Source organism: Manis pentadactyla, chromosome 11, assembly GCF_030020395.1.
Source record: "Manis pentadactyla isolate mManPen7 chromosome 11, mManPen7.hap1, whole genome shotgun sequence".
NCBI lineage: Eukaryota > Metazoa > Chordata > Mammalia > Pholidota > Manidae > Manis > Manis pentadactyla.
In genome coordinates this window covers 100,282,182-100,309,347 of record NC_080029.1, presented here as the reverse complement: position 1 = coordinate 100,309,347, position 27,166 = coordinate 100,282,182, and the positions used below count along the sequence as shown (strand labels likewise).

Sequence of the window (27,166 nt, the reverse complement as noted above, 5' to 3'; positions counted from 1 at the left end):
TTCATTTTTTATTTTGTTTCCCCTGCCTGGGAAGACATGTCCAGAAAAAAATTATTCGTGCTTATGTTGAAGAGATTTTTGCCTATGTTTTCTTCTAAGAATTTTATGGTTTCATGTCTTATATTTAGGTCTTTAATCCATTTTGCATTTACTTTTGTGTATGGTGTAGAGAATAATCTAGTTTCATTCTTTTGAATATAGCTGTCCAGTTTTCCCAACACAAGTTATTGAAGGTGCTGTCTTTTCCCCTTTACATATTCATAGCTTCTTTATCATATATTAATTGACCATATATGCAGGGGTTTATATCTGGACTCTCTCTTCTGTTCCATTGGTCTATGGGTCTATTCTTGTGCCATCACTGTACTGTTTTGATTACTGTAACTTTGTAGTAGAGTTTGAAGTCAGGGAGCATAATACCCCCAGCTTTGTTCTTTCTTGGGATTGCTTTGGCTATTTGGGGTCTTTTGTGGTTCCATATGAATTTTAGTACTATTCTAGTTCATTGAAAATGCCAGTGCTATTTTGATAGGGATTGCATTGAATCTGTAAATTGTTTTGGGCAGCACAACCATTTGACAATGTGAATTCTTCCTATCCATGAACATGGGATAGATTTCCATTTATTTGTGTCCTCTTCAGTTTCTTTCATCAGTGTTTAATACTTTTCAGAGTACAGGTCTTTTACCTCCTTTGTTAGGTTTGTTCCTAGGTATTTTATTCTTTCTGAAATTGTAAATTGAGTTGTTTTCTTGATTTCTCTTTCTGCTAGTTTGTTATTATTATTTGGAATGCAACAGGTTTCTGTATATTGATTTTGTATCCCTTGACTTTGCTGAATTTGTTGTTAAACTATTGAGAAACTCATTTGTACTGTCAAGTCTGATGGTGTCATTTTTTTTTTTTTTAGAAATAATCTATTTCTTACTTTGAGACAATTACAGATTCACATGTAGTTGTAAGAAATAGCACAAAGAGATCTGTGCTCTCCAATTTCCGCCAATGGTAACATCTTGCAAAACTATAGTACAGTATTACAACTAGGATACAGAGATTATACAGTTAAGATACAGAACATTTCCATCAGTGCAAGGATCCCTTATGCTACCTTTAATAGCCACACACCTATTTCCTTCCCATCCTCACCCTCTCCTTAGCCCCAGGCAACTACTTATCTGTTCTTTCCATTTGTTTGATTTTTGTCATCTCAAGAATGTTATATAAATGGAATCATACAGCATATAACCTTTGGATTTTTTACTTAACACAGTTCTCTGGAATTCATCGAGGTTGTTCATATATCAATAGTTTGGTCATTTTGTGGCTGAGTAGCACCACAGTTTGATTAGCCACTCACCAGTTGAAGGATAACTGGATTGTTTTGGGCTTTCTCCATATGACCCAGCATCCTCCGCATCCTTGCCAACATTTGTTGTTCCTTGTCTTTTTGATGTTGGCCATCCTAACTGGTGTGAGGTCATATGTCATTGTGGTTTTAATTTGCATTTCTTTGATGATTAGCAATATGGAGCATCTTTTCATATGCCTGTTGGCCATCTGAATTTCTAGGTACTATAAACGTTCATGTACAGGCTTTGCTGTAATCATGAGTTATCAATTATCTGTGACATATTGCCCAAGTGCAATTGTTGGGTCATATGGTAGCTGCACATTTAATTTATTTTTTATTTTTTATTAAGGTATCATTGATATAAAATCTTATATTGAGGTTTCACATGAGCAACATTATTACGTTCCCCCTATTACCAAGTCCCCACCACATACCCCTTTACAGTCACTGTTCATGAGCATAGTAAGATGCTTTAGAGTCACTACATGTCTGCTCTGTGCTATACTTCCTTCCCGGTGCTCCCCCTATATTATGTTAATCACAATACCCCTTAATCCCCTTATCCCACCTTTCCCACCTGCCCTCCCCAGTCCCTTTCCCTATGGTAACTGTTAGTCCATTCTTGGGTTCTGTATGTTGCTGTTTTGTTCCTTTAGTTTTTACTTTGTTGATGAGTGAAATCGTTTGGTACTTGTCTTTCTCTGCCTGGCTTATTTCACTGGGCATAATACCCTCTAGCTCCATCCATGTTGTTGCAAATGTAGCATTTGTGTTCTTCCTATGAGTGAATAATATTCCATTGTGTATATGTACCACATCTTTATCTATTCATTACTGATGGACACTAAGGTTGCTTCCATTTCTTGGCTATTGTAAATAGTGCTGCAATAAACATAGGGGTGCATATGTCTCTTAGAATCTGTGATCCTGTTTGCTTGGGGTAAATTCCTAGGAGAGGAATTCCTGAGTCAAATGATATTTCTATTTTTAGTTTTTTGAGGAACCTCCATACTGCTTTCCACAATGGTTGAACTAATATACATTCCCACCAGCAGTGTAGGAGGGTTCCCCTTTCTCCACATCCTCGCCAACATTTGTTGTTTCTTGTCTTTTCGATGTTGGGCATCCTAACTGGTGTGAGGTGATATGTCATTGCAGTTTTAATTTGCATTATTTCTTTGATGATTAGTGATGTGGAGCATCTTTTCATGTGCCTGTTGGCCATCTGAATTTCTTCTTTGGAGAAGTGTCTGTTCAGATCCTCTGCCCATTTTTTAATTGGGGTATTTGCTTTTTGGGTGTTGAGGCATGTGACCTTCTTATATATTTTGGATGTCAACCCCTTATCAGATAGTCATTTATGAATATATTCTCCCATACTGTAGGATGCCTTTTTGATCTACTCATGGTGTCCTTTGCTGTACAGAAGACTTTTAGTTTGACGTAGTCCCCCTGTTCATTTTTGCTTTTGTTGTTTCCTTTGCCTGAGGAGATATATTCAAGAAAAAGTTGCTCATGTTAATATTCAAGAGTTTTGCCTGTGTTTTCTTTTAATTTTATGGTTTCATGATTTACATTCAGGTCTTTGATCCATTTTGAGTTTACTTTTGTGTCTGGAGTTAGTAATATAGTTTCATTCTCTTATATGTAGCTGTCCAGTTTTGCCAACACTAGTTGTTAGAAGAGGCTGTCATTTCCCCATTGTATGTTCATGGCTCCTTATCATATATTGATTGGCCATATATGTGTGGGTTTATATCTGGGCTCTCTATTCTATACCATTGATCTATGGCTCTGTTCTGGTGCCAGTACCAAATTGTCTTGATTACTGTGTCTTTGTAGTAGAGCTTGAAGTTGAGGAGCATAATACCCCCCGCTTTATTCTTCCTTCTCAGGATTGCTTTGGCTGTTTGAGGTCTTTTGTGGTTCCATATGAATTTTAGAACTGTTTGTTCTAGTTCGTTGAAGAATGCTGTCAGTATTTTGATAGGGATTGCACTGAATCTGTAGATTGCTTTAGGCAGGATGGCCATTTTGACAATATTAATTCTTCCTACCCAAGAGCACAGGATGTATTTCCATTTATTAGTGTCCTTTTTAATTTCTCTCAAGAGTGCCTTGTAGTTTTCAGGGTATAGGTTTTTCACTTCCTTGGTTAAGTTTATTCCTAGGTATTTTATTCTTTTTGATGCAATTGTAAATGGAGTTGTTTTCCTGATTTCTCTTTCTGCTAGTTCATTGTTAGTGTGTAGGAATGCAACAGATTTCTGTGTATTGATTTTGTGTCCTGCAACTTTGCTGAACTCAGATATGTACAATTTTTTAATGTACAGTATTATGTCATCTGCAAACAGTGACAGCTTAACTTTTTCCTTACCAATCTGGATGCCTTTTATTTCTTTGTGTTGTCCGATTGCCGTGGCTAGGACCTCCAGTACTATGTTGAATTAAAGCAGGGAGAGTGGGCATCCTTGTCTTGTTCCCTATCTTAGAGGAAAAGCTTTCAGCTTTTCACTGTTAAGTATGATGTTGGCTATGGGTTTGTCATATATGGCCTTTATTATGTTGAGGTACTTGCCCTCTATACCCATTTTATTGAGAGTTTTTATCATGAATGGGTGTTAAATTTTGTCGAATGCTTTTTCAGCATCTACGGAAATGATCATGTGATTTTTGTCCTTCTTTTTATTAATATAGTGGATGATGTTGATGGATTTTCAAATGTTGTCCCATCCTTGCATCCCTGAGATGAATCCCACTTGATCGTGGTGTATGATCTTCTTGATGTATTTTTGAATTTGGTTTGCTAATATTTTGTGGAGTATTTTTGCATCTATATTCATCAGCAATATTGGTCTGTAGTTTTCTTTTTTTGCGGTGTCTTTGCCTGGTTTTGTTATTAGAATGACAGCTGTTTAGCCTTGGGAGCACTTCTATTTGGGGCAGTCCCTTTAAAATATACTGTTTAGATGGTTTGTGGGAGGTAAATTCTCTCAACTCTTGCTTATCTGGGAATTGTTTAATCCATCCTTCAAATTTAAATGATAATCTAGCTGGGTAGAGTATTCTTGGTTCAAGGCCTTTCTATGTCATTTCACTGAATATATCATGCCACCTGATGGTGTCATTAAACTCATTTTCTTGCCTTTGAATACAGCCTAAATCCCTGCCAGTCTTCTACCAGGCAAGAAGAATTTACCATCAGTATTAGGCAGGTTTAAACAACTTTTAACAAACGCACTAAAAGGTAGAGGAATGTGCTTCCTGACTATTACAGCCTGAAACTCTTAGGAAATCTAGAGCTTACTTGGAAGTGATATTTAGCTGCTTTGCCATGGGGGTGAATGGAGCAGTTTTCAATATTCAGGACTAAAGGATATGGTCCACAACCAAGTCACATTGTGAATAATAACACTCAAGGACATTAGCCAAGGTACTTTGACTTGACCAAAGATTTCATTATTGGTAAGTTTGAAGTGTGTATGTAAGTATGGCTTGATACTCAGATACCTTTCTTTCCAGTGGCTAAGTCTTAGTGTCTGTATTTTTATAAGGAAAATAAAATAGCATTATGTTTGGGGAAAAGATAGGGATTTTGATTGTGAGTATCTTGTCACTCATCTTATATTTAGACACTTATAGTTTAGAATCCTGAATAATGAAAGACTCCCTTGCATCCCTTTTTTTTCCTGCTTGAAAATTTTCTAGAATTAATGAATACATGATTTTGTGAAAAATTGCTCTTGTTCTTTTTTGATAAAATTCTGAAGATTATTATTTTGTATTTCAAATTCAGGTGTGTCCACTTGCCATTTTGCCTGGGCTTTTCATTCTGAGGCTGAGGAAGAACTGATTAACATGATTCCAGCAATTCAGAGAGGGGACCCTCAGTGGTCTGAGTTAAGAGCTATGGGAATAGGTTGGTGGGTCAGGAATATTAACACTCTTCGAAGATGCATTGAAAAGGTAACTTTACTTCATTGGATATTAAAATTTAAAAAAAAGTCTTTTCTTAAAGGGTAAAATATTTTCCAGAAAACCTGTAGTGCAAAATTAATTTGTTCATCTTGAGATCTTGAGAATTTTTTAGATAAAAATTTTTTGTAGATTCCAAAACTTGACCTTTATAAAATTTCCATGCAGTATATCAATTGTCTTTTACCATATATGCTGAGTTTATAATATTCATGAAATCAGCTGAGGTGTGTTATAGTTTAAGAAAATACAAAATTCTAAATTTAGTGTTAGGCTGGAGAAAGGAAAAACAAGGACATGCAAACAGAACAGAGAGATGCCATAGGGGGAGAACAGACCAGACCCCGAAGTCCGTGCCGTATATGGAAAGGGGACAGCTCTCCCTGAATTCCATCCTGATGTGCCAACTAAGACCCGGATGTCAGCCTCCTCCCTCTTGGAAAGAAAGAAGTTTCTAGTTGACTATTATGTCACCTTTAGCCAATAATACCTCTCCACGCCCCTTAGGATAGCTTGCCCACTCCTCCCCCTCCTAATCCCTTATAAGCCCCCACCTCCCTAACCAGGCGTGACTTCTCCGGCTTGTAGTACCCAGGCCGCGAGAACATCACCTGGGAGTATTTAAATAAATTACCTGGCCCTTTGTTGCCTCTCTTAGCCTGCTTCTTTCGGTTAGAATTTATCTTACATGTTATAGTTTAAGAAAATACAAAATTCTAAATTTAGGAAATAAACTTAAATTCTTATCAGCTGTATGCATTATATAGGAAAATCATTCTTTTTATATTAAGGATTCTCTGCATGGCTAGTTTAATAAGTAGCAAACTTCCTTTGCATACTTAAAATGTCATTTGATAAAAAGTTTTGATCTGTGTGCACTTGAAGAACATATTTGTGGCAGCAAATTAAACATGGTATACATTTATTGGGACAAGTTTTGGGGATAAATTTTCTGGTAGATTTTAGAAAAGTTTCTGTTAAGCCTTTAGAAAAAAAGTTTGTTAGTGGAAGCTGTAAGTTCTTTCAGTACTGCAGAAACTCTATTACTGAGTACCTACTGTATGCCAGTTTTGGTGTTTGTTACTTTTCATAAATTATTTCTTATAAAATAATGTAACCATCTACACTTTCCACCTGATGGAACTAAGACTCAGAGAGTTAGGTAAAGTGTCCAAATTCCCTTCATTTATAAGTGTTAGATTTAGTTTGTGTCCTTTCTACTCTGTCAGGGTTAGGAAAGGAGAATTTTTATTCATGGTTTGCTTTTAGGAGTCCATTGACTTTCCTAGAATGCAGTTGATGGTACTACATCTGTGAAGTATGAATTTAATTTCTCCCAAGAGGAATTTATTCTTCTACAATAGTAGTACTCAAATTTTAAGGTTAGAAAATCACCTGAGAAACTTATTTAAAAATGCATGTCCTCCATTCCCACTCCCAGAGATTTTCATTTGGTAGCCACAGGGTGGTAGGGCTGTGGCATCTTTATCTTTATTAGCATCATACGATTCTGGTGTTCATTGTTCTCAGATCACAGTTTGAAATGTGAATATAAAAGGGTCATTTTTCTGCTACATGTAATGCAGCCAATAAGATATCAGCAATTCTTTTCTCAAAATAGACACAAATGTAAGAAGGAATTTTTTCTCCTACAACTAACAAGTGTAGTTTTTCATGTGTAGGGAAAGTTAATTGTTATATATCATGTAAATAACATAGTAGCCACATTAAATTTTTTATCCCAAAGCAGTAGGAAAAAAGAGGACATATTTTACCTAAAATGTTTCAGATGTTGCCTAGAAAGATCTCTCTAATTTCTTGCCAACAAAGGGTGTCATTACAATTGAGAATTTCTGATACCTATATTTATTTCCACAAATAATTTATCTCTTTAAATTAAATCAAAGGGACATGTAATTTCTGTGCCTTGAGATACATATTATAAATCCTTAGCTGAAGATGAATAAAAATTCTTCAGAGGTTACTAAACATTGAAGTACTAAGATAAATTATTGGAGGCAGAGAAAATACTAAAAAGGGAAAATAAATAAAAGTGTATTAAGAGTAAGGCATTTTTGTGATAAAATTTTAGTTATTTTCCCCCTTGTCTTCCATGCCTAGTGGCTTCCTGTTTAACCATCGGTACATGTGAACTAATAAAACATCCAGTATTTTTTATTTCTATGCCTCTTAGCTTACTGATTTTGTAGAGGTGATCTCAGTATCTTTGAGAAATATGGTATTAGTCTGTATTAGTGTTGTGTTCAAAACAGTATGATTAGATACAATGTTACTGGCTTAATGATTTTTAAACAAACTGTGTTGATTAACTCTGTATAAATTCAACTTTGGTTATTTGACTCAAAGGAGGTTATTATTTGGAAATTGTGTGTTCATAGAGACTTTTTCTCATGGAATTTCTAAGAACTAAAATTTGTAAATGCCTTAAAATAATGGAGCTTTAGCCTTCTGTATTTTAATTACATGCCAGAAAGAATATGTCAGTCCTTCAGAATTATCAAAGTTTGAGTGAGAAATAACAGAAAAATATGTTTTCTAAGAAGAAAAAAACTAGAACACTTATTTTTGTATTTTTGTAATGTTTTAAATGTGTATGTATATCAATATTTATTCACAGATGTCTATATCAAAATTAGTTGAAAGAGCTTCTTCAGATTGTGAAATCATATACCACATATACCATAGAAGTTAGCATTTTAACTTTTATAAAATATTGAATGTAGTATGTTTAATTTTCAAGAAAAATATCAAATCTGTTGAATATTATGCCTTCTTTTATGTTTCCTCTTAGTTTTATTACTTGGGCTCTAATCCCTTTTCTATCCCTTACTGTGTGACCTTAGGCAGTTCACTTAATCTCTCTGTGTCTCAGTCACCTCATATATAAAATGGGGATAATAATAGTACGTCATGGATTGCAGTGATTCAAATAAGATAAATGAAAGGTACTTAGACTGGTGCCTGGTACTTGGTAAGTAATCAATAAATGCTAGTGACTATTATTACTTTTATTATAATTACTAGCATGCAAATGGTTGTCTCTAGGAGCATTTATTATAAATTACTGGAGATTGTGGACTAAAACCAACTTTTGCCATCTCCATAGTTCTGTCAGCTATGGAATTAACAATATTAATTGTTGATTAACTGGTTGTAATTCTTTTATCAAATAGTTAATTTAACTTAGTATTATCATTTAGGTTGCCAAAGCTTCTTTTCAAAGAAACAATGATGCCTTGGATGCTGCATTGTTCTACCTTTCGATGAAGAAGAAAGCAGTAGTGTGGGGTCTGTTTAGGTAAGTTGCCTGAACACTTAACATGATTTAATGGAATGAAGATTGTGCTGTGAGTCTGAAACCTGATACTTTTAAAACTATTTCGATAGATGAGCTTGGTCAGATCAGCTTACTTCTTTGTGCCCTGGTTCCTTTATCTGCAAAAAATAGGTACAATATCGGTTGTGCCTGAACCTAAAGAATGGGATATTGTGAAAAAAATTATAACAGCACTTTGGAAAGTAAAAAATGCTCTTGTTTCCTATTTATATATATGTAAGGTATTTTGAGCTTCTCTTATTAGAAAAGGTGAAGAGAAGCTAGATAACAAATACCTATTAGTTCTTCTTTTAGATGGATGTTGGAGGTTATTTTCTATTTTCACATATTCTGTAAAAGATTCAAGATATTTTAGGTTTGACTTAACTACTGATGTTTGTGCTCTGGTTTCCAGGTCACAGCATGATGAAAAAATGACAACTTTTTTCAGCCACAACTTTAATGAAGATCGATGGCGGAAAGCTGCTTTGAAAAATGCTTTCTCTTTACTGGGAAAACAGCGCTTTGAACAATCTGCTGCTTTTTTCTTGTTAGCCGGTTCATTGAAAGATGCCATAGAGGTATAAATAAGAAAACATGCTATGAAATACTTTTAAGAGATTGAAAATATGCAAAGGTTGTAGAGGAGATTGTAATATTTTGTCATATGTTTGTAAGACAGAGAATAACTATAGATTTACTGAACAGTGGCACTGTGATAATTGAAACAGTAAATAAATTCAAGTGAAAAACATAAATGAAAAATTTTATATAGGAGATATTCCATTTCATGATAAATATATTTCAAGTATAAATGTATTAAAAATGATAGAAAATGGTTTATGAATATTTTCTTCCTGGCTATCTTGTGATTCTGGACTATTTAATGAAGTATATGGAGATCACAATCTCACTATTTGTTGTAGAGAGGCAGATACTTTGAGTTCTTTTCCTTCTAAATGAAATTCATAAATAAATTGAAATTGCATTTTGTACTGTTTTGCAATGTCTTAGATATTAGAAAATGAATAAAGAGGAAAAACTGAGTTTTTTGATATGTAATTCTGACAGCTGATTAAGAAACTAATTGCAACTGTTTCTGTTTATTTATGAGATCTTTCTCTTAGGGCGGCACTTATTTTCATTATGAACAATCCAAACAAGGTGAAGGAAAACTAGAATTGCAAATGATACATGATAGAAGAAATGGGAAAGATTAAACAAACTGGAAGTCCTTTACATTTAGAACTTAGTCATAGTTTCACAGTTTTCTCAGGTGTATGATTTTTTTTGAAAATAGCAAATATTTATAATTATGAAATGGGAAGTCAGCCTAGAAGACACTCAGGTGAAGAAGAGAAATATTAATTTACTGAGAGATGCTCATATTGCCTGAATGACCTCAAATTATCAAGATGAGTAGTTACATTAGAATATAAATTCATAGAGCATAAAAATAGAATATGTGGCTTTATTTCATAAGTTATTATCTATGTAAATAAAAGGCTCTTTTATGATAGTAATTATGTTTACAGTGTATGGAAATATATTTGGAAATAAGAGGAACTGGTGTATATGAATTTAAATATCATAAGTGATATTTAATTTAAAAATTAATGTTATTAACTTAAATTGACCTAAGTTTGAGATGATGTTGATATTCTTTGTTTATGCTTACTTTACAAATATATTTCTAGGCTAGAAGTTATTGAGTTCTAGTTTCTTACTTTCTTCTTGCTGTTCCTTAATCTCCGATGAAGCAGTCATTTAACTACCCTTCATTGTCTTAACCTTTGGGCCTCTTCCCTCCACTATTAGAATATAAATGGTAGATAATTTCAGGATATCGATGGGATATTTCATATGTATAAATACTTATCATTAAATAAGAATTTCTTAATATTTAAATTTGCAGGTATGTCTTGAAAAAATGGAAGATATTCAGTTAGCCATGGTTATTGCCCGTTTATATGAATCTGAAATTGAGACCTCATCCACTTATATATCCATCCTAAATGAGAAGATTTTGGGTTGCCAAAAGGATGGCTCAGGATTTGATTGCAAAAGATTACATCCTGATCCTTTTCTGCGTAGTCTTGCGTATTGGGTAATGAAAGATTATACCCGAGCCTTGGACACGTTATTGGAACAAACACCAAAGGAGGAGGATGAATATCAAGGTAGGACATTTGTAGGGTTCTCTTTTTCTTTTTTAAAAGAAGACAGTTTCTGAGCTAATGTTCACTTAGATTAAAGATGTAAAACCTAAGAGTAATCATTACCAGATTGACTTTTCAATTTTGAGAAATTATCATCAAGATTTCTTATGTGGCTAGAGGATTAGTCACAAGTGAGTCTAGCATTATGTTATAATGTGAGTGGTACACGTTTTTACTTGCATAGTTATCTATTGGGATATATAAGATAAGATTACCATACTATTCTGATTTCATTTTAGACTGAAGCATACAGAATGTTTCCGTGTTATACAGTTCTTTCCTTATAATCATATAGCCAGTATTTTTTAAAGTAGAAATTTTAGGTATTATTGGTTTAGTGCATGGGTCTGGAAAAACTGATCTTGTATCGTAAGCTTTCTTTACTCTTAGTTGTCCCAAATAATTTTTAAAAATTTAAAGTACCTGGAGAGTATTTATCAGCATTGTTTGTAATAATTTAAAAACATGGAACATTTTAAATATTCATCAATAAAATAAGTTAATTAAAATATATCCATACTATAGAAGTGTACCATTAAAAAATGAGGTAGATTGATTTGTTAATATGTGCTGTATTGTTAAGTGAAAAAAGTAAGATGCAGAACAATGAGATTTTATGTATATATGTCACACATACGCACACACACAACATACAACACACACATTTTTGTCTCTCCCTTTCCTTTTGCTGTTTTCTGGAATAAATCACAAGAAACTAAATACTAGTCCCTCATTACTTTTTGGGAATAGAAGTGAGGACCTAAAAGCTTTTAATTTTTGGTTTGTACTTTCCATAGTTATAATTTCCTAGCCCACATTTTATCACTATTTTTAATACTAAAAGCTTCCTGAGTCACCCAGGTAATTTTAATAAAATGCACATTTTTATAGAAGGAATGTTCTATTTTTTTCTTAATGTTTCCATGTTAATTTTTAAAAACTTGTTATTGTGGAAAGTCTCAACTGTATATAAAAGAGTGAATGATATAAAGAAGGTCTGTGAGCCCATCACCCAGCTTCAGTAGTGATCAACCTAATGTATGTCCATCCTTTTTACTTACCCCTAACTCCCAAAATAGATTTACTTTCAAGTAAATTGCAATGTATTGTTTTTTTCTATAAATATTTCAACATACATCTCTAAAAAAATGAGGACTCTTACAAAAAAACAGAGCACATATCATTGTAATAGGATTTTATCAATAATCATCAGATACACAGTGTTCCAGTTTCCCTGTTTGTCTCATAAAATCTTACTCTAAAGTTAATTAATTTAATTTAATTAACTCTAAAGTTAATTTATTTAACTAGCCAAATGAGGCCTATATGTTGTAAGATTGTTTGCGGTGTCTTTTATGTCTACTTTAATCTATGGTTTTTCCTCCTTCCTTTTTTCTCCTTGCAATTTATTTGTTAAAGTCAGGTGGTTTATCCCACAGTTTCTCACTTTTTGGTTGTTCCCCTTTTTGTCATTTAATGTGTGTTTTTTCCCCCGTATTCTCAGTATTTCTTGTAAATTAGTAATTCATATTCTAGAGACTTTTATCAGATTTTTGGTAGAAATAGTTCATGGGTGCTGTGGAGTACTTCTATCAGGGAACTTAAAGCATTGGCTTTTGTTTTTTGTTATAATACCAGCTATCAATGATCATTGCCTAGATCCTTTCTTTCTATTTATAAAACAATGATATTCTAATAATGTCATTTTATCCTTCCTTTATGAGCTGGACTAATTTTCTGGAGTGCAATCTCCCTTGGCCAGGGAGATTACTGCTTTGAATACTATGAAGTCCAGTAGTATGTGTAGTGAAGGGAACATACATGTTTGATTCTTTCTATTTATTTACCAGTTTACAAAATAACAACTTGGTTCAATAGCATCTTACAAAGGTTACCCATTAGCTTTTGTTTTAAAAAGTTATTTGAACTCTAGGTGTAGATAGATTCATTTAATCCATTTGCAGTTTATTGGCATGGAGGCTCAGATTATCCCATCTTTAACCAGTGGGAACCTCTTCAACGTCTTGAATCCTTTTGATGTTATTCCCTGGCAAAATCTTTCAGGCTCATCTTGTACATTTCCTGCCCCATAAAATCTGGAAATGGCCATTCCTCCAAAGAATCCTGGTTCCCTTTAGTGGTAAATAACATTTAGAGACCACAGCCTGGGCATAGAGATCCTCATTGCTCCTGGCTTGATCATCATTTTTAGGTTATTTCAGTGAATGGAATTATGAAGAAAAAATTTTTTTAACTGAGAATTCATGAATTCACACTGAAATTTCTATTTCAGATATAATTTATGGGGTTCTTCTTAGATTTCACATTTGTGTCATAATGAAAAGCTTGAATTCTCATGTCATTAATGACATTAATGACTATATGAATATAGTAGTTTCAGAATGTTTTTTCAGAATAATATTTTTTCATAACAACATGATTACTGAAAACAGTTTAAGCTTTTTTTTTGGTAGTTATTTTTGTTTTTATTATATTCCACTAAGGATATACAGCCAAATCACTTATTTTAAATTTACTTTATAGTTCCTCTTTATGTGGTTATGCTACCAACTGGATACACAGAATCATTTATTTAATTTTGCTTTTACTTTTTGTGATTTTTTAAAAAATTTAGTTGTGTTTTAAAATTATATAAAGTGTTAACATGGTTTTGAAATAAAATATATAAAAACCAAGAGAAATCAACTTCTTTCCTGACTTCTCTACCCTATTCTTCCCTCCCTTTTTAGGAAACCAATTAAAAATAAAAATTGTGTGTTTTTACTTCCATTTAAAAAGTATAAGCAATATTTCAGTATCCTTTATTTTGAGGCAGTTCTGATATTTTATTCTTTTGTAATGTAATTACAAATTAACAACATTCTTGATTGTGTCTGTTTGATGTCTGTAGTTATCATCAAGTCTTGTAACCCAATGGTGTTTAGTTTCTACAACTACCTTCGAACTCATCCTTTGCTTATTCGAAGAAACCTTGCATCTCCTGAAGGAACTTTGGCAACATTAGGCCTCAAAACTGAAAAAAACTTTGTTGATAAAATTAACCTCATAGAAAGAAAATTATTCTTTACCACAGCAAATGCTCATTTTAAAGTTGGATGCCCTGTTTTAGCCTTGGAGGTGCTCTCCAAAATTCCAAAAGTTACCAAAATATCTGCCTTACCTGTAAGAAAAGATCAGCCTGACTTCATTTCTAAAAAGATGGGTGATGTACCTTCAGAATCAGAAACTCTGAATGATGGCATTGCTTGGTCATCACAGTTTGACTGGAGTCAGCCAATAGTAAAAGTTGATGAGGAACCTCTCAGTCTTGACTGGGGTGCAGAGCATGATAGTGCCTTAGAAGAAGAGGAAGAAGATGCTATTGGTTTAACAATGAAGAGTACAGATGTTAGGGAAAAAGATAGACTAGATCAGAAAGCCTCAGACCCTAATGTGTTATTGACTCCTCAGGAAGAGGAGTTTCTTGAAGGAGATACTGAAGTTGATGTGATTGCTGAACAACTGAAATTCAGGGCGTGTTTAAAGATCCTTATGACTGAACTACGAACACTGGCTACAGGTTATGAAGTAGATGGAGGAAAACTCAGATTTCAACTCTATAACTGGCTTGAAAAGGAAATTGCTGCCTTGCATGAGATATGTAATCATGAATCAGTTATTAAAGAATATGTTAGTAAAACATGTGCCAAAGTAGAGAGTGATCTTCTAGGTCATGAAGAAATGGTGGGCAAACCAGATATTGGTTCCTATGAGCGCCACCAAATAGAAAGACGGAGATTGCAGGCTAAACGAGAGCATGCAGAAAGACGAAAGTTGTGGTTGCAGAAAAATCAAGATCTCCTCAGAGTGTTTCTTAGTTATTGTAGCCTTCATGGGGCTCAAGGTGGTGGACTGGCCTCAGTAAGGATGGAACTCAAATTTTTGCTACAAGAATCACAGCAGGTATGAACTTCACTTCTTTTTTCAATCTTGGTTATTTTAATAATTTCTGTACCTACTTCCAGTTACAGCTACAAAGCTCTTTTTACTAATTAATCTATATATGTTCAGCACCTCTCTTGTTAGGAGGCAGATACTTACCTTGTGCATGGGTGTTTTTAGACTACAGCTGTGGTAATTAGGAGTAGGTATAAAAGGTTGAGGCCACAGCTGTGTCATGCTCACCTTTGTATCTTCTGCATCTAGCAGAGTACCTGGTACAGAGTGGATGCTCAATACATTTTTGTAGAGTGTGTGAATAAGTTCATGAATTGCATTTATTTATTCATGTTTATCACGAGTATTTTTATCATATAGCTATTAATTGTTTTTTGCTCCTTCATTTTGACTACTTGAAAAAAACCAATCCGCTGTCACCCACAGGAAACCACAGTGAAGCAGCTGCAGTCCCCACTGCCCTTGCCTACCACTCTGCCTCTGCTTTCAGCAAGTATTGCTTCGACAAAAACAGTCATAGCTAATCCTGTATTGTACTTAAATAATCACATCCACGATATACTTTATGCTATTGTTCAGATGAAAACACCACCTCATCCCAGTATTGGAGATGTGAAGGTAATGTAAAGTTTATGAGCGTTTGATATTGTGCATAATGTGAAGGTAAACAGGCTATACATGTATTCCAGTCTGTATTTAGAGGAAGTATTTTGAAGTGCTTGTATGTGCTGCCTTCTCAGTCCTGATCAGGTCAAGGCTATTTGTCTAATGAATTTAATTTGAAAGTAAGCATCCTTCTTACTCCTGAAAAAAATAATTGTCTTCCTTTAAGACAGACAAGTCTATTTTTGGATATAAAATTAAGTTTCTGGACAGTATTCTTGACACTTAATGTTCCTTTGGATCATCCATTCCCCTTAAATGAACCATTAAATTGGAAATATTTATGACTATTTGCTTACATGCCAAGATGTTACAAAAATATAAGTTTAGGGAGTATCTTTCAGAGAACCATGATTGTTAAATAGTCCAGAAAAAGTATCCTTGTTACTGTTTTTCTGATATTTGTGTTTGTTGGAGTCTATGCAGTAGTTAGGGGCAAAGTTTCAGCAGAGTAACCCCAAATTAAATCTATGCCCTGTGCTGAGAACTTAAAAATGGGTAGATTCTAAGAAACACTAGGGAACTTGGCAGTATCCGGAGAGCTGCCCAGACTCCTGCTGTGCTGGCACAAGTGTTTTTGTGCTATGCTTTTTCTAATTCCAGTGGCTGATGTTATTTCAGGTCCTGAACATTTTTATTTTGTATTTCTTTTGAAAGGCGCAGTCAAAGATACTACCAGAGGGTAGTACATTCTTCTGGAAGGACTCCAGATTTACTAGTCACATCTACCTATCAGAGACTTCTGATCCATAACATGAATTAATCTGTATCAGCATTTTATCAGAGATTATGTAAATTATTGTTAGGTAAATTGGACATATAGAAAAGGCATTAAATGCATATAAATTCTAAGTAAACATTTCCAGTTTCTAGAAATTTGGGTAAGGCATTTAAAGAGTATGAAACTATTCCTGAGATCCCTTCAAAGCTTAAAATTTTGAGTCTGAAAATGTAGATTCATTATGGCATTTTAGGGTGTGGTTTTTATATTATGTTGATAATTTTTAAGCTTCCTAAATTTAAAATTCTGAGACCACACATTATTCATAAGTACTAAGTAAATTACTTGCTTTTTAAAAAGTCAGCCATTTCACACTGTGATTGATATATTTTCTAAACATTTAATTCATTATTTTGATAAGATCAAGTGTTTTCTTGAAGGGGAATTTCATAAGGTAAGTTTAAATAAAAGCTCTGAAAATTCTGTACTTATTTTGGTCCTGCTTTTTTTCCCTCAAATATTACTATTTAAACTAATCATTAACAGGCTGGGATAGACCCAGTAATAAGAAAATTAGCCCTTTGCTCAGGGCCTGGTTAATGGCAGGCTCACAGTAAGTATTTGATGAAGATGTGTCTGAATTAGTTTTGTTGTGGTCCTGCATATTAAATTAGGTGAGTGTTTTTTGACATTTTAAAGTAGAGTTAGTGGTCACATATTGGATCTAACCTTATTTGTGATATTGCTAGAATCTGGAGTATTTTCTAATCTCTTAAGATATTACTGTTGTATAGAAATGCTAGTATAACATATAATTGTGGCTGTTTTGATTTTAGGTGCACACACTTCACTCATTGGCAGCATCACTTTCTGCATCAATTTACCAAGCATTATGTGACAGTCACAGCTACAGGTAAAACAAACAAAACAGGCACCCAAAGTAGTATTAATACAGCAAAGACACTAAACTGTTCCAGAGTTATATTAAGGTTCTGTTTCCTAGAGATTGAAAAATCCTCGGCTATGACTATTATATATACTTTAATAGGTGACAGGGAATAAGAAATAGTTGTTTAGATTAGCTGCCACCTAGTAACAACAGAGACTTATGGAAAATGACAGATAGTAAATGGAAATAATCATCATCACCATCTTTTTTGTTTTCAAGAAAAGAAGTGTTCATTATCCATTTCACATTTTTTCTTTCCCCTGAGGAACTGTTCCTTTTCACATTGGATTAGCTTCTTTTGTTTAACTGGTTTTCAGTTGAAAGAGGAAATACTTTTGAAAAATGAAAAAGTATATTCCTAATATTGAGTCATTAAAGTCGATTTTACTTAGACATTTGCCTATAATATAAAAGTCCTTGGAAGTGATATCAATTAGAAGTAATGTTTGAATTTTTCTAAATGTCAAATTGCCCTCATCAGTGTGTACTTTTCTTTTTAATAACTAGGACAGTATACTTACTAGCAGTAGGAAGTTGAATCACTTGGAAAGATGACCCAGATTTAAGTGAATTATATTAATAAATGAAAAGTTTGTAATGTAAATAGAATCACGTTAAATTTATATTTAGCATATGTCTAGATTATTTTTCTTGTAAATTTAGCAGCGCTTTTGTGAGAAGAAGATTAGATATTGCATAAGGAATTACTCCCTCAAAATGGCCCATTGTCCGATTTTAGCTTAATAAAGCCGTACGTACATAGGTAAGTAACTTCAAAGACTTAGAAATGTAAATAAGGGAAAAAAGAGGTAGTTGACTGTGGTCATCTTAGTGATCAAAGATGACTTTTTAAATATCAGCCACTGGTTAAAATGGTACCAGTGAGAATTGAAATACTTTTTTTTTTTTTACTGTGCATTTTCTAGTCCTTAGTCTGTGATTTACTCTTAGGGGAATCAGCTTTTCTTAATGCTTTTGTATTTTCTCAAATATTGAACAAAGGGAAGTAAGTATTTAGGTACATTAGGCTTTAGGATTAGGTATTTCTAAAATGTGATTCTCTAGATTTCAGTTCATATTTTAATTCAGAGCTAAGCTTGTACAGAGCTAAGAAGTGCAACAAAACCTTTGTCTAATATATCCTAGTACCAACATTAGTCTCCTTACCTCAGATTTTTTTTTAAAATAAAAATGGGTGAATATAGAAAAGATTTAAAAGTATTAAGTGGCATCTGGAAAAGATTTTAAAAGGCTAAATGTCATGTGCACAACAGAGTAAAATTTGGTAGTTTGATATTTTATTTTAAAAACTGTCAATAAAGATTTGTGACTAATTTCAAGAACTTTTAAAAATCTTATTAGAATAGTAAACTCAGTTTTAAGAGTTTTATTTTATTGTAATCATATAAAATAAACATGTATAAAGTGCAGTTGCATGTTACCTCTGTTAAGACGACACATAAATGAACCTACTTGTGTTAGCAGTCAGACGGAAGGAAACCAGTTCACAGGAATGGCTTACCAAGGACTTCTTTTAAGTGACCGTCGAAGGCTGCGGACGGAAAGCATTGAAGAACACGCAACACCAAATTCTTCTCCTGCTCAGTGGCCTGGTGAGAACTTAAGTTTTTGCTGTTTTTTTTTTTTAATCTTCTATTTGGCAATTCCTTTTTAAAAAGCTACTAACTGATCCTGATTGTTGTTATTTGTGGATTTGGTGAATAGTTTCTCATTTGTTTTGGTGTTGCTTTCTGCCTTGGATTAAGAATTCTTAGCTGCTGTAATGTCTGAAGACTCAGAAAGTTAAGACTTCAGAAACCAGCTGTGTTGCTCAACATAAAAAAGCAAGGTTAATATCCTTCAGAAGAGTGAGCACATCACCTTCCTTATCCTCAGAAATTCTGAATTCGAGTCTTAGCAGTATCTGAGAGCTATTTTCATAGCTGTATCAAAGAAAATACAGTTACTCTCAAGAGTGTGAGTTTAGATACTTGGGTAGGAGTGGCCACTCTATGGCACCGAGGTCATGCTGTCTGCCATTCCTTCTTCCTCTTGTTAGCTTTCTCACTCTCCACACCTTCTCCACTCTCTTTCAACACCCTTACCTAGTCGGATGTGCCATTTAATTTTTTCTCTACTTGCTTTATAACTCTGAGTTTACATGTCAATGATTATTATGAAGAGTGACAGTAGGAAGAAGTGACAGTGTCAGTGTGTGGATTTAAAATTCATTTATGCATGCTTCTAGAAATACATTTCTGTTTTAGCTTTTTATTGAGATAATTTCAGACTTAAAAGAGTTGGAAAAATAGTATGAAGAATTTTTGTATAATCTTCACCCTCATACCCCCTAATGTTAACATTTTCCATATTTGCTTTATCATTCCTTCCTTCTCTTTCTCCCACTCAGTTACCTAATGTATATGTATATATGTGTATTTCTGAAATATTTGGAGAGTAACGTCCAAATATCAATGAAGTTTTATATCTAAATATATCAGTGTCTTTCATAAAAAGGCATTCTTTTACATAACCATAGCACAATTATCAAATTCAGCATCTTAACATCATTATAACTTTCTTCTAATCTGTCTTTTAAAATCTCACCAGCCATCCCACAAATATATTCCACATAACATTTAGTTGCAGTGTTTCAGTTGTCTCCTCAATATGGAGTAGTTCTCATTCTTTCCTTGTCTCTCATGACTTTGACATTTTTGAGGAGTATTAGCCCTTATTTTTCAGAAATTCTCTCAATTTGGGTTATTCTGATGTTTTCTTAGTTTAGAATAACTTTCTTGGGTTATTCTGATCTTTTATTAGATTCAGGTTATGTATTTTTGGCAGAGATATCACCCGAGATATTGTGCCCTTCTCAGTACAAAATTTCTAGAGGTGTATGACATCAGTTGGTCCCATTACTAGTAGTGTTAACTTTGATCATTTCATGAGGGAGTTTCTGCCAGATTTTTTCCTTTGTAAAATTACTATTTCTTTTTCCTTGGCAATTAGTATCATTTGAAGAGATAGTTTGTGACTGTGAAAAAGGTACTTTTACCCACTAATTTCAGCATCCAGTGATGAGACTTGCCCGAATCAGATATTGCTGTGAGGGTTACTAAGATGGTGACTTTCCAATTCTATCAGTCCTTCTACTTATAAGTGGAAATTGAACTATAAGGAAGAGCTATCTCCTCTCCCCTTTTTATTTATTTGTTCACTCATCTTTTACATCAATATAGATTAATGGACTCTTATTTTATTTTACAGGTTATATCCATTCCTATCATTTATTTTGTTGCTCAAATTATGGATATATATATTTTTTGTATAATATAGACATATAATTTTGGTTAAATTGGAAATGTGGGTGATTTTTCTTCTGGAGCTTTGTGCTGATACACTTCTTACGATATCATATGTCCTTTCAGGTGTGAGCTCACTTATCAGTCTCTTGAGCTCAGCCCAAGATGAAGACCAGCCCAAACTGAACTTTCTGCTGTGCGAAGCTGTTGTTGCTGTTTATTTGAGTTTATTGATACATGCGCTCGCCACAAACTCCTCCAGTGAATTGTTTCGGCTTGCAGCCCACCCATTAAATAATCGAATGTGGGCTGCTGTTTTTGGCGGAGGTGTGAAACTTGTTGTAAAACCTCAAAAACAATCAGAGAACATTTCAGGTAAGATGAATTTAATGCCAATAAATAAATGTAATTTAAATGTTTAAAAATTTTTTATTTTGAAAATCAGTGATTTTAAAGTATTACCAGTCTTGTTAGGATAGTAAGTAACTAAACTCACGTTAGAATAAAAAATATAGTTTCACTGTAACATGTTTTGGTAAATCAGAGCAAATTTGAGGGGGATAAAAAACAAATAGAGGAAAGGTAAAGTAAAGGTAAGTGAGGAGGTTATGTTAAGGAATGAGGGCATAGAAGAAGGATAGCTTTAAATAAATCCTCATAATATTTACAGAGCATACCAGCAATTGGCTTCAGGTTATAGTTATGTACAAGATAGTTTCAGTCATGCTCATTTTTAAAATTCCATCTCGTGTGTGTGTATTCTTCCCTTTTGAACTAGAATATGTTTTTCATTCCACCTTTTAAGATAGTAGGTTATGGTGAGATGTAGACTCATGCCATAGGAAAGGTTTCCATTTTTGTGCTGAAACATAGAAATTATCTTAACTTATCCTTAGAAATGGTCACATTTCAGATGGGGAAGAAGTGCACAATGAGTGTAAATACCACAGGTTCTAACCTGTGTTCTTACTGCCCAAGATTGAATTAAACGATTAGGTTCCTATGTAGTCAAAGTAAGGGAGGAGATATTACCAACTCCCATTGCTTCTTCTCCCATTATATGTGGATCTTAATCTTTATCTTCCTACATGGTTGTACTCTACTTTAAATTTAAAACTTTCCCTCCAAATCACTTCTTTCTCTTCCTGAATTTTCTGTTATTTTTTCATGATAATTCATTCATCAAATCATCCATGCTTAAAACCCCTGAGTATACATTTGTGTTTCCACTCACTTAACACCTATTGTATGCTAGGCCATGTTCTAGGCTTTGGGAACATGGGAGTGAATAAAACAGACAAATCCTTTACCTTTATGAAGCTTACATCTAGTGGAGATAAACACACAATAAACACATTAACAAAAAGAATAATAATTCAGGTATGAGAAGAACTATGACAGAAATATAGCAGAGTTAGTGGAAAGTGATGACGGGATGGGTACAGTTAGGATGGTCAGAAGACACGTTTTAGATGAGAGAGCACTTGAGCAGAGACCTAGGGAAGTCTGGGATCACACCATGCAGAGATCTGGGGCCAGAGTATTCTGGGTAGATGGAGCAGTTACTGCAAAGGTCATGAGATATAGGCCTGAGGAGGCCAGAATAGCTATCATGCACCAAGGGTGTGCAGTTAGAGATGAGGCAAGAAAAGTAGCTGGGGGTGGGGTTTTTAGGGTTTCATGGACCATGGTAATGGGATTTCAATGTTGTTCTAAAGTAAACTAGGAAGCTACTGGAAGGTTTTAAGCAGAGGAGTCACATAATCTGAGTTAGGTTTTCAAAACACCCACTTTAGCTGCTATGTAGGGAATAGACTGCAAGAAGAATGAAAGTAGGGAGCCCACGTGGGAGGCTGTTGTAGTCACTTAATAACTGCGGGTCACCATCAGGAATGAACAGAGAGACAAAATGCTGTGCAGCCATTCAACAGAGTGTTACTCAGCCATGAAGAGGAATGAAGTACTAATGCATGCCACAAACGGCATGGACCTCAAAAATACTACGCTAAGGGAAAGAAGCCAGACACAAAAGGCCACACACTGTATGATTCCATTTATATGGAATATCCAGGACAGGTAAATCATGGAGACAGAAAGCAGGATTGGTGGTTCCAGGGGCTGGGATGAGGAAGGTGTGGGGAGTGACTACTTAATGGGTATGGGTTTTCATTTAGGGTGATGAGAATGCTTTGGAACTAGATAGAGATGGTGCTTGTGCAACAGTGTGGATGTACTAAATGCCACTGAATGAGACACTTTAAAATCTTTAACTGTGCATAAATTTTACTTTAATTTAAAAAAGAGATAACATGGCTTAGCCTAGGGTGGTAGTCATGAAGAGTGAAAAGTGGTCATATTCTGGACAGTTTACGGGTTTGCTGATGACTTGTGTGTGGAATATGGGAGCAAAAGAAGAGTTGAGGTAGAATTATCATTTTCTGTGATGGGGAGTTTAGGGAGGAGCAGGTTGAATTCTACTTTCTGGTCCTCCCCTGTCCAGTTCCTGACTTCTTCTGGTAATCCTTTTTTGTATTCCTTATATCTAGCCCTTCCTCTCAGTCACTACCACCCATCATTTAAACCATACTACCTCAGGCCCTGTTTATGTCCTTTTCCATCTTCCTCTGTAATTCATCAGGTAAACCTTACCTCACCACGTGGCTAGCTCAAGAAGTTTTAGTGAGAATCACTCATAGGATAAGCTCCCAGCTTCATATCCACAGACTAGTCCTAGCCTAGCTCTAGACCATACTGGTTATTCCCCCCACTGATGCCTGCCTGACAGGTAGTTCGCTCCTTATTCACCCAAACCCTTGGTCACTTGTTTCTGTTGTCCCTTCCTCTTCTTACATGGAGCTTCTGCCCTTCTTTTTCAAGGCATACTTTACATCCTACATATTCAGTGACTCTTTCTCAAACAACATAGCCAGAAATAATCACTCAAGCATTCTCCTTACTATTGAATCTACCATTTATTAAATACACTGTACATAGAATGACTTTATCCCCATTCTCTATAGCACATAGGCTGCTCCATGGCAAGATGTCCTTTTATGCTCTTCATCTGCATTTTTGCTACAATTGGTGGAAAACTGATGCTGTAACTTGAAAAGTTTCCAAGCACAGATGTGGTGATTTAGTCTAGACTAAAACATGGCAAGAGTAGGATGAAAAGGAAGATTAATTATTTGAATCCATAATGGTAAATAAGTGCTGGTTGTTTTCTTCTCTTTATTTAGCACCTCCTGTTCCTTCTGAAGACATAGATAAACACCGTAGGAGATTTAATATGCGAATGCTGGTCCCTGGAAGACCTGTAAAAGATGCTACCCCACCACCAGTGCCTGCAGAAAGACCGTCTTACAAGGAAAAGTTTATTCCTCCTGAACTTAGTATGTGGGATTATTTTGTTGCAAAGGTAAGGGGTATGAGAAGGCCAAGATTTTTATACATGTCTGTTTTATTAACTCTTGTATAAGCATCACATTGGAATATTGGGGTATCTCCTGGATTGAATCACCATAGTTTATACATTTAATCTCTCAAATCCAGAAATGAATTCATTATTGATATGGATGAGACAAACTAAAATTGTGGGGGATTTAGGTTGTCTTGCCTGAAGGTTTCAACCCCGGGCAAGTTCACTATGAATTCAGTGAGACTTAGAAATGATAACAGAACACTCTTGGGGTCAAAGGGTTTATACCCGGCTGTATGCTCCTGGCAGTAGGTTGAGCACTGGAATCATGTCTGCATCCAACAGTCTGCAAGTCCATAATCCTCCTCCTCTCGCCAGAGCACTGGGCAGAGCTCCTTATATAGTGATTCAGTCAATAATAGCTCATTGCCTCTGGGTGTGGAAGCATTAGCCTAGCAGCAGGCCAGTTACATCATCAAGTAGTTTAGGTTCAGGTGAGGATCCTGGCCATAGGAACTTCTATTTTCCCCACACAGGTATAAACCAAAAGTCAGTTACTAACATATGATCAGTGTCATCCTTTTCTTTGGACTGAAGTACTTGTTTCTATTATCCAAGTTCCCTTCATTTGATTATCAATAGTTCCGTCAGTCAGCATGGAATTAGAGCAAAAGGAGATGGATGGATATTTGGGGGTTTCATCAGGCCATGGTGTGGCCAGATGACATACTTTCTCTGGGGATCAGAATACTCATGGTGACTAGGTCCATTATAATCCCATTCTGTACCATGCTGGGTGCATGCTAATACTTGCTTTTCTGTACTTCGCTTTTTCAAGCAATCACCTTCCACATTTCCTTCTTTATGTGTGTTCACACTGTTCTCATCTTACTGTGTGTGCAAATAACAGATATATCTTGCATCATACCTCCTCCCATTTTAAAGTTTTTATTAGAACTCATCTAAGAGTTCTTGAGGTGCTCATGTCACTGTTTTTGGTAAGTTAAGTTCATCCTTAAAAAGTCTTTCATGGTGAGTTTTGAACAAGTCTTATTTTTTTCTACCTAAAGAGTTGAGTCATGCTAGTGGTTCTCCAAGGGTGGCCCCAGAACTATCAGAATTAACATCACCTGGGAACTTGTGAGAAATGCAAATAATTGGGTCCTACCTCAGACCTACTGATTCAGAAAATCTGGAAGTGGGAACCAACAACTTGTGTTTTAACAAGCCCTCCAGGTGATGCTGATGTATGCTGAAGTTTGAAAGCCTGTGGGTTAGGCAAATTGTGAGTGCAAATTTCTAGGCTTGCACTCTTTGAGGATTCCAATTTATGCTTCCAGGATCATTCGGGCTTATCCCTGGAGGCTGCTGACTGGGTTGTATTTAATTGTTTTAAGCTAATGAAGTACTCTTAAAAACATAGAGGCAGTTCCCCTCATCTTTCTAATTTGAAAATTTTCTTTGTCATTATGAAAGCCCATTGCATCATTAATGTGAATGATAGCAACACTAAGATTTGTAAATAGTAACATGCCAACTTAACTTCCTTTTTAAAAAAATGTTCCTCCCTGATTAATATAAATATTGAAAATTGAGAAAATGCAAAAATATATAAAGGAATAAAAGCACTCATCTACCCAAAGATAACACTTGGCAAATTTGCTTCTATTCTTTTACCCTCATATTTTAAAAACTATATCACTGTATTGGTGTATGTAGTTTTTATATTTGACTTTTTCAGTTGACATTACTAGATAAACAATTTATCATACCATTAAAAATGTATCACAGCTGTCATTCAAAAAAAACTTTTTTTATGGAAAACATATACAAAAGTAGAGATAATAGCATGTGAGTCCTTATCTACTGTGGGGAAAATGAAAGTTCCTATGGCCAGGATTCTCAACTGAACCTAAACTACTTGATGATGTAACTGGCCTGCTGCTAGGCTAATGCTTCCACACCCGTAGGCAATGAGCTGTTATTGACTGAGTCACTATATAAAGGGCTCTGCCCAGTGCTCTGGGGAGAGGCAGAGATGGAGGATTACGGACCTGCAGACTGCTGGACGCAGATGTGATTCTAGTGCTCAACCTACTGCAGTGATAATAAATCTGGTATAAACCCTTTTACCCCAAGAACATTCCATTGTCATTTCTTGGTCTCAGCGAATCCACAGTGAACTTCCCCGGGACTGAAAACCTCAGGTGAGACAGCTTCCATCATCTGGTTTCAAAAATTACCAACTCATGTGCGATCTTATATTTATACTTCTTCCCACTCCTCAGATTGTTTGAAAGCAAATCCAGACATCATAAAATTTCATAAGTATTTCATTATTCTTAAAATGAAGGATTTTGAACAGAACCACACTAGCATTATCTTACACATACACCCCCCGACACACACACACACTTCCTTAGTATCACTTATCCAGAGTGTTCACATTTTTCTAATTGTACCATAAATGCTTTTGAACAATTGTTAAATCAGATTCAAAATAAGATTCATATATTGCAATTGGTAGATATGTCTTAAGTCTCTTAATCTATAGGTTTCACCTCTATCTCTTTCTTTTAAATTTATCTTTTTTTTTCCCTCAAGAGAATTTTTCCTATAGACAGTGGGTTTTGCTGATGGCATGTTTTGTTTGTTCTTCTGAACATGTTTCTTGAATTACTGTATTTCCTGTTGCAGCTTTTTTTATCAGATTGGATAGGGAAAGGGGAGTGTGGGATTACTTCCTAGGAGTAATATTTCCTATGAAGTATATTTCCATCAGGAAGCACTCTTTTTCTGGTATTAGTTGATGATCTTTGCCAAAATTCCTTGCTTCAATGGGGGTTTTAAAATTATGATAATAATCTCATTTATTCTTCATTTATTTGCTGAAATACTTCCCTTGATCGCCTGAAATACATTTTGAATGAGAAAGACCAGATAAATGTTTTATTCTTTGGTTTTTATGTACCAGTTTTCAAAGAGAGGAGTTGATTCTCTAGCATCCTTCAAAGGAAGCCGGTGAATTTTGTTTTTGTTTTGTCACTAGTTGTGTCATGATCTTCTGGATTTAAACATACTTTATGTGCTTTGATCCATTGCTCTTGCTCTGTGGATGCCCAGGATAACCTATCCTTGCCAGTGAGAGCCTCTCCAGTCAGGCTCCTGGATCTTTTTGAGAATTATTCCAGTAGGTTTTAAGTTTTCTTCCTTTTTAGTTTAAGTTATTCTGGGTTACTGTAGTACATTTCTTGCCCCAGCCTGGGAACAA

At 34.8% G+C, this 27,166-nt stretch overlaps 1 protein-coding gene across 4 annotated transcripts in view; it reads left to right on the top strand.

Moving 5' to 3' along the window:
• Nucleotides 1-27,166, top strand: part of DMXL2 (Dmx like 2) — a 169,547-nt gene that overhangs the window by 121,735 nt on the left and 20,646 nt on the right. For 2 of the 4 annotated variants that reach the window (XM_036917781.2, XM_036917783.2), the window contains exons 20-29: nucleotides 5,148-5,317; nucleotides 8,548-8,645; nucleotides 9,079-9,244; nucleotides 10,579-10,843; nucleotides 13,794-14,845; nucleotides 15,266-15,457; nucleotides 17,060-17,136; nucleotides 18,658-18,785; nucleotides 20,604-20,852; nucleotides 23,717-23,895. In XM_036917781.2, the coding sequence (XP_036773676.2) occupies nucleotides 5,148-5,317; nucleotides 8,548-8,645; nucleotides 9,079-9,244; nucleotides 10,579-10,843; nucleotides 13,794-14,845; nucleotides 15,266-15,457; nucleotides 17,060-17,136; nucleotides 18,658-18,785; nucleotides 20,604-20,852; nucleotides 23,717-23,895 (2,576 nt within the window). Of the gene's footprint in view, nucleotides 1-5,147; nucleotides 5,318-8,547; nucleotides 8,646-9,078; nucleotides 9,245-10,578; nucleotides 10,844-13,793; nucleotides 14,846-15,265; nucleotides 15,458-17,059; nucleotides 17,137-18,654; nucleotides 18,786-20,603; nucleotides 20,853-23,716; nucleotides 23,896-27,166 lie in introns of all 4 variants that reach the window. The other 2 variants (XM_036917780.2, XM_036917782.2) reach the window with 1 other exon arrangement.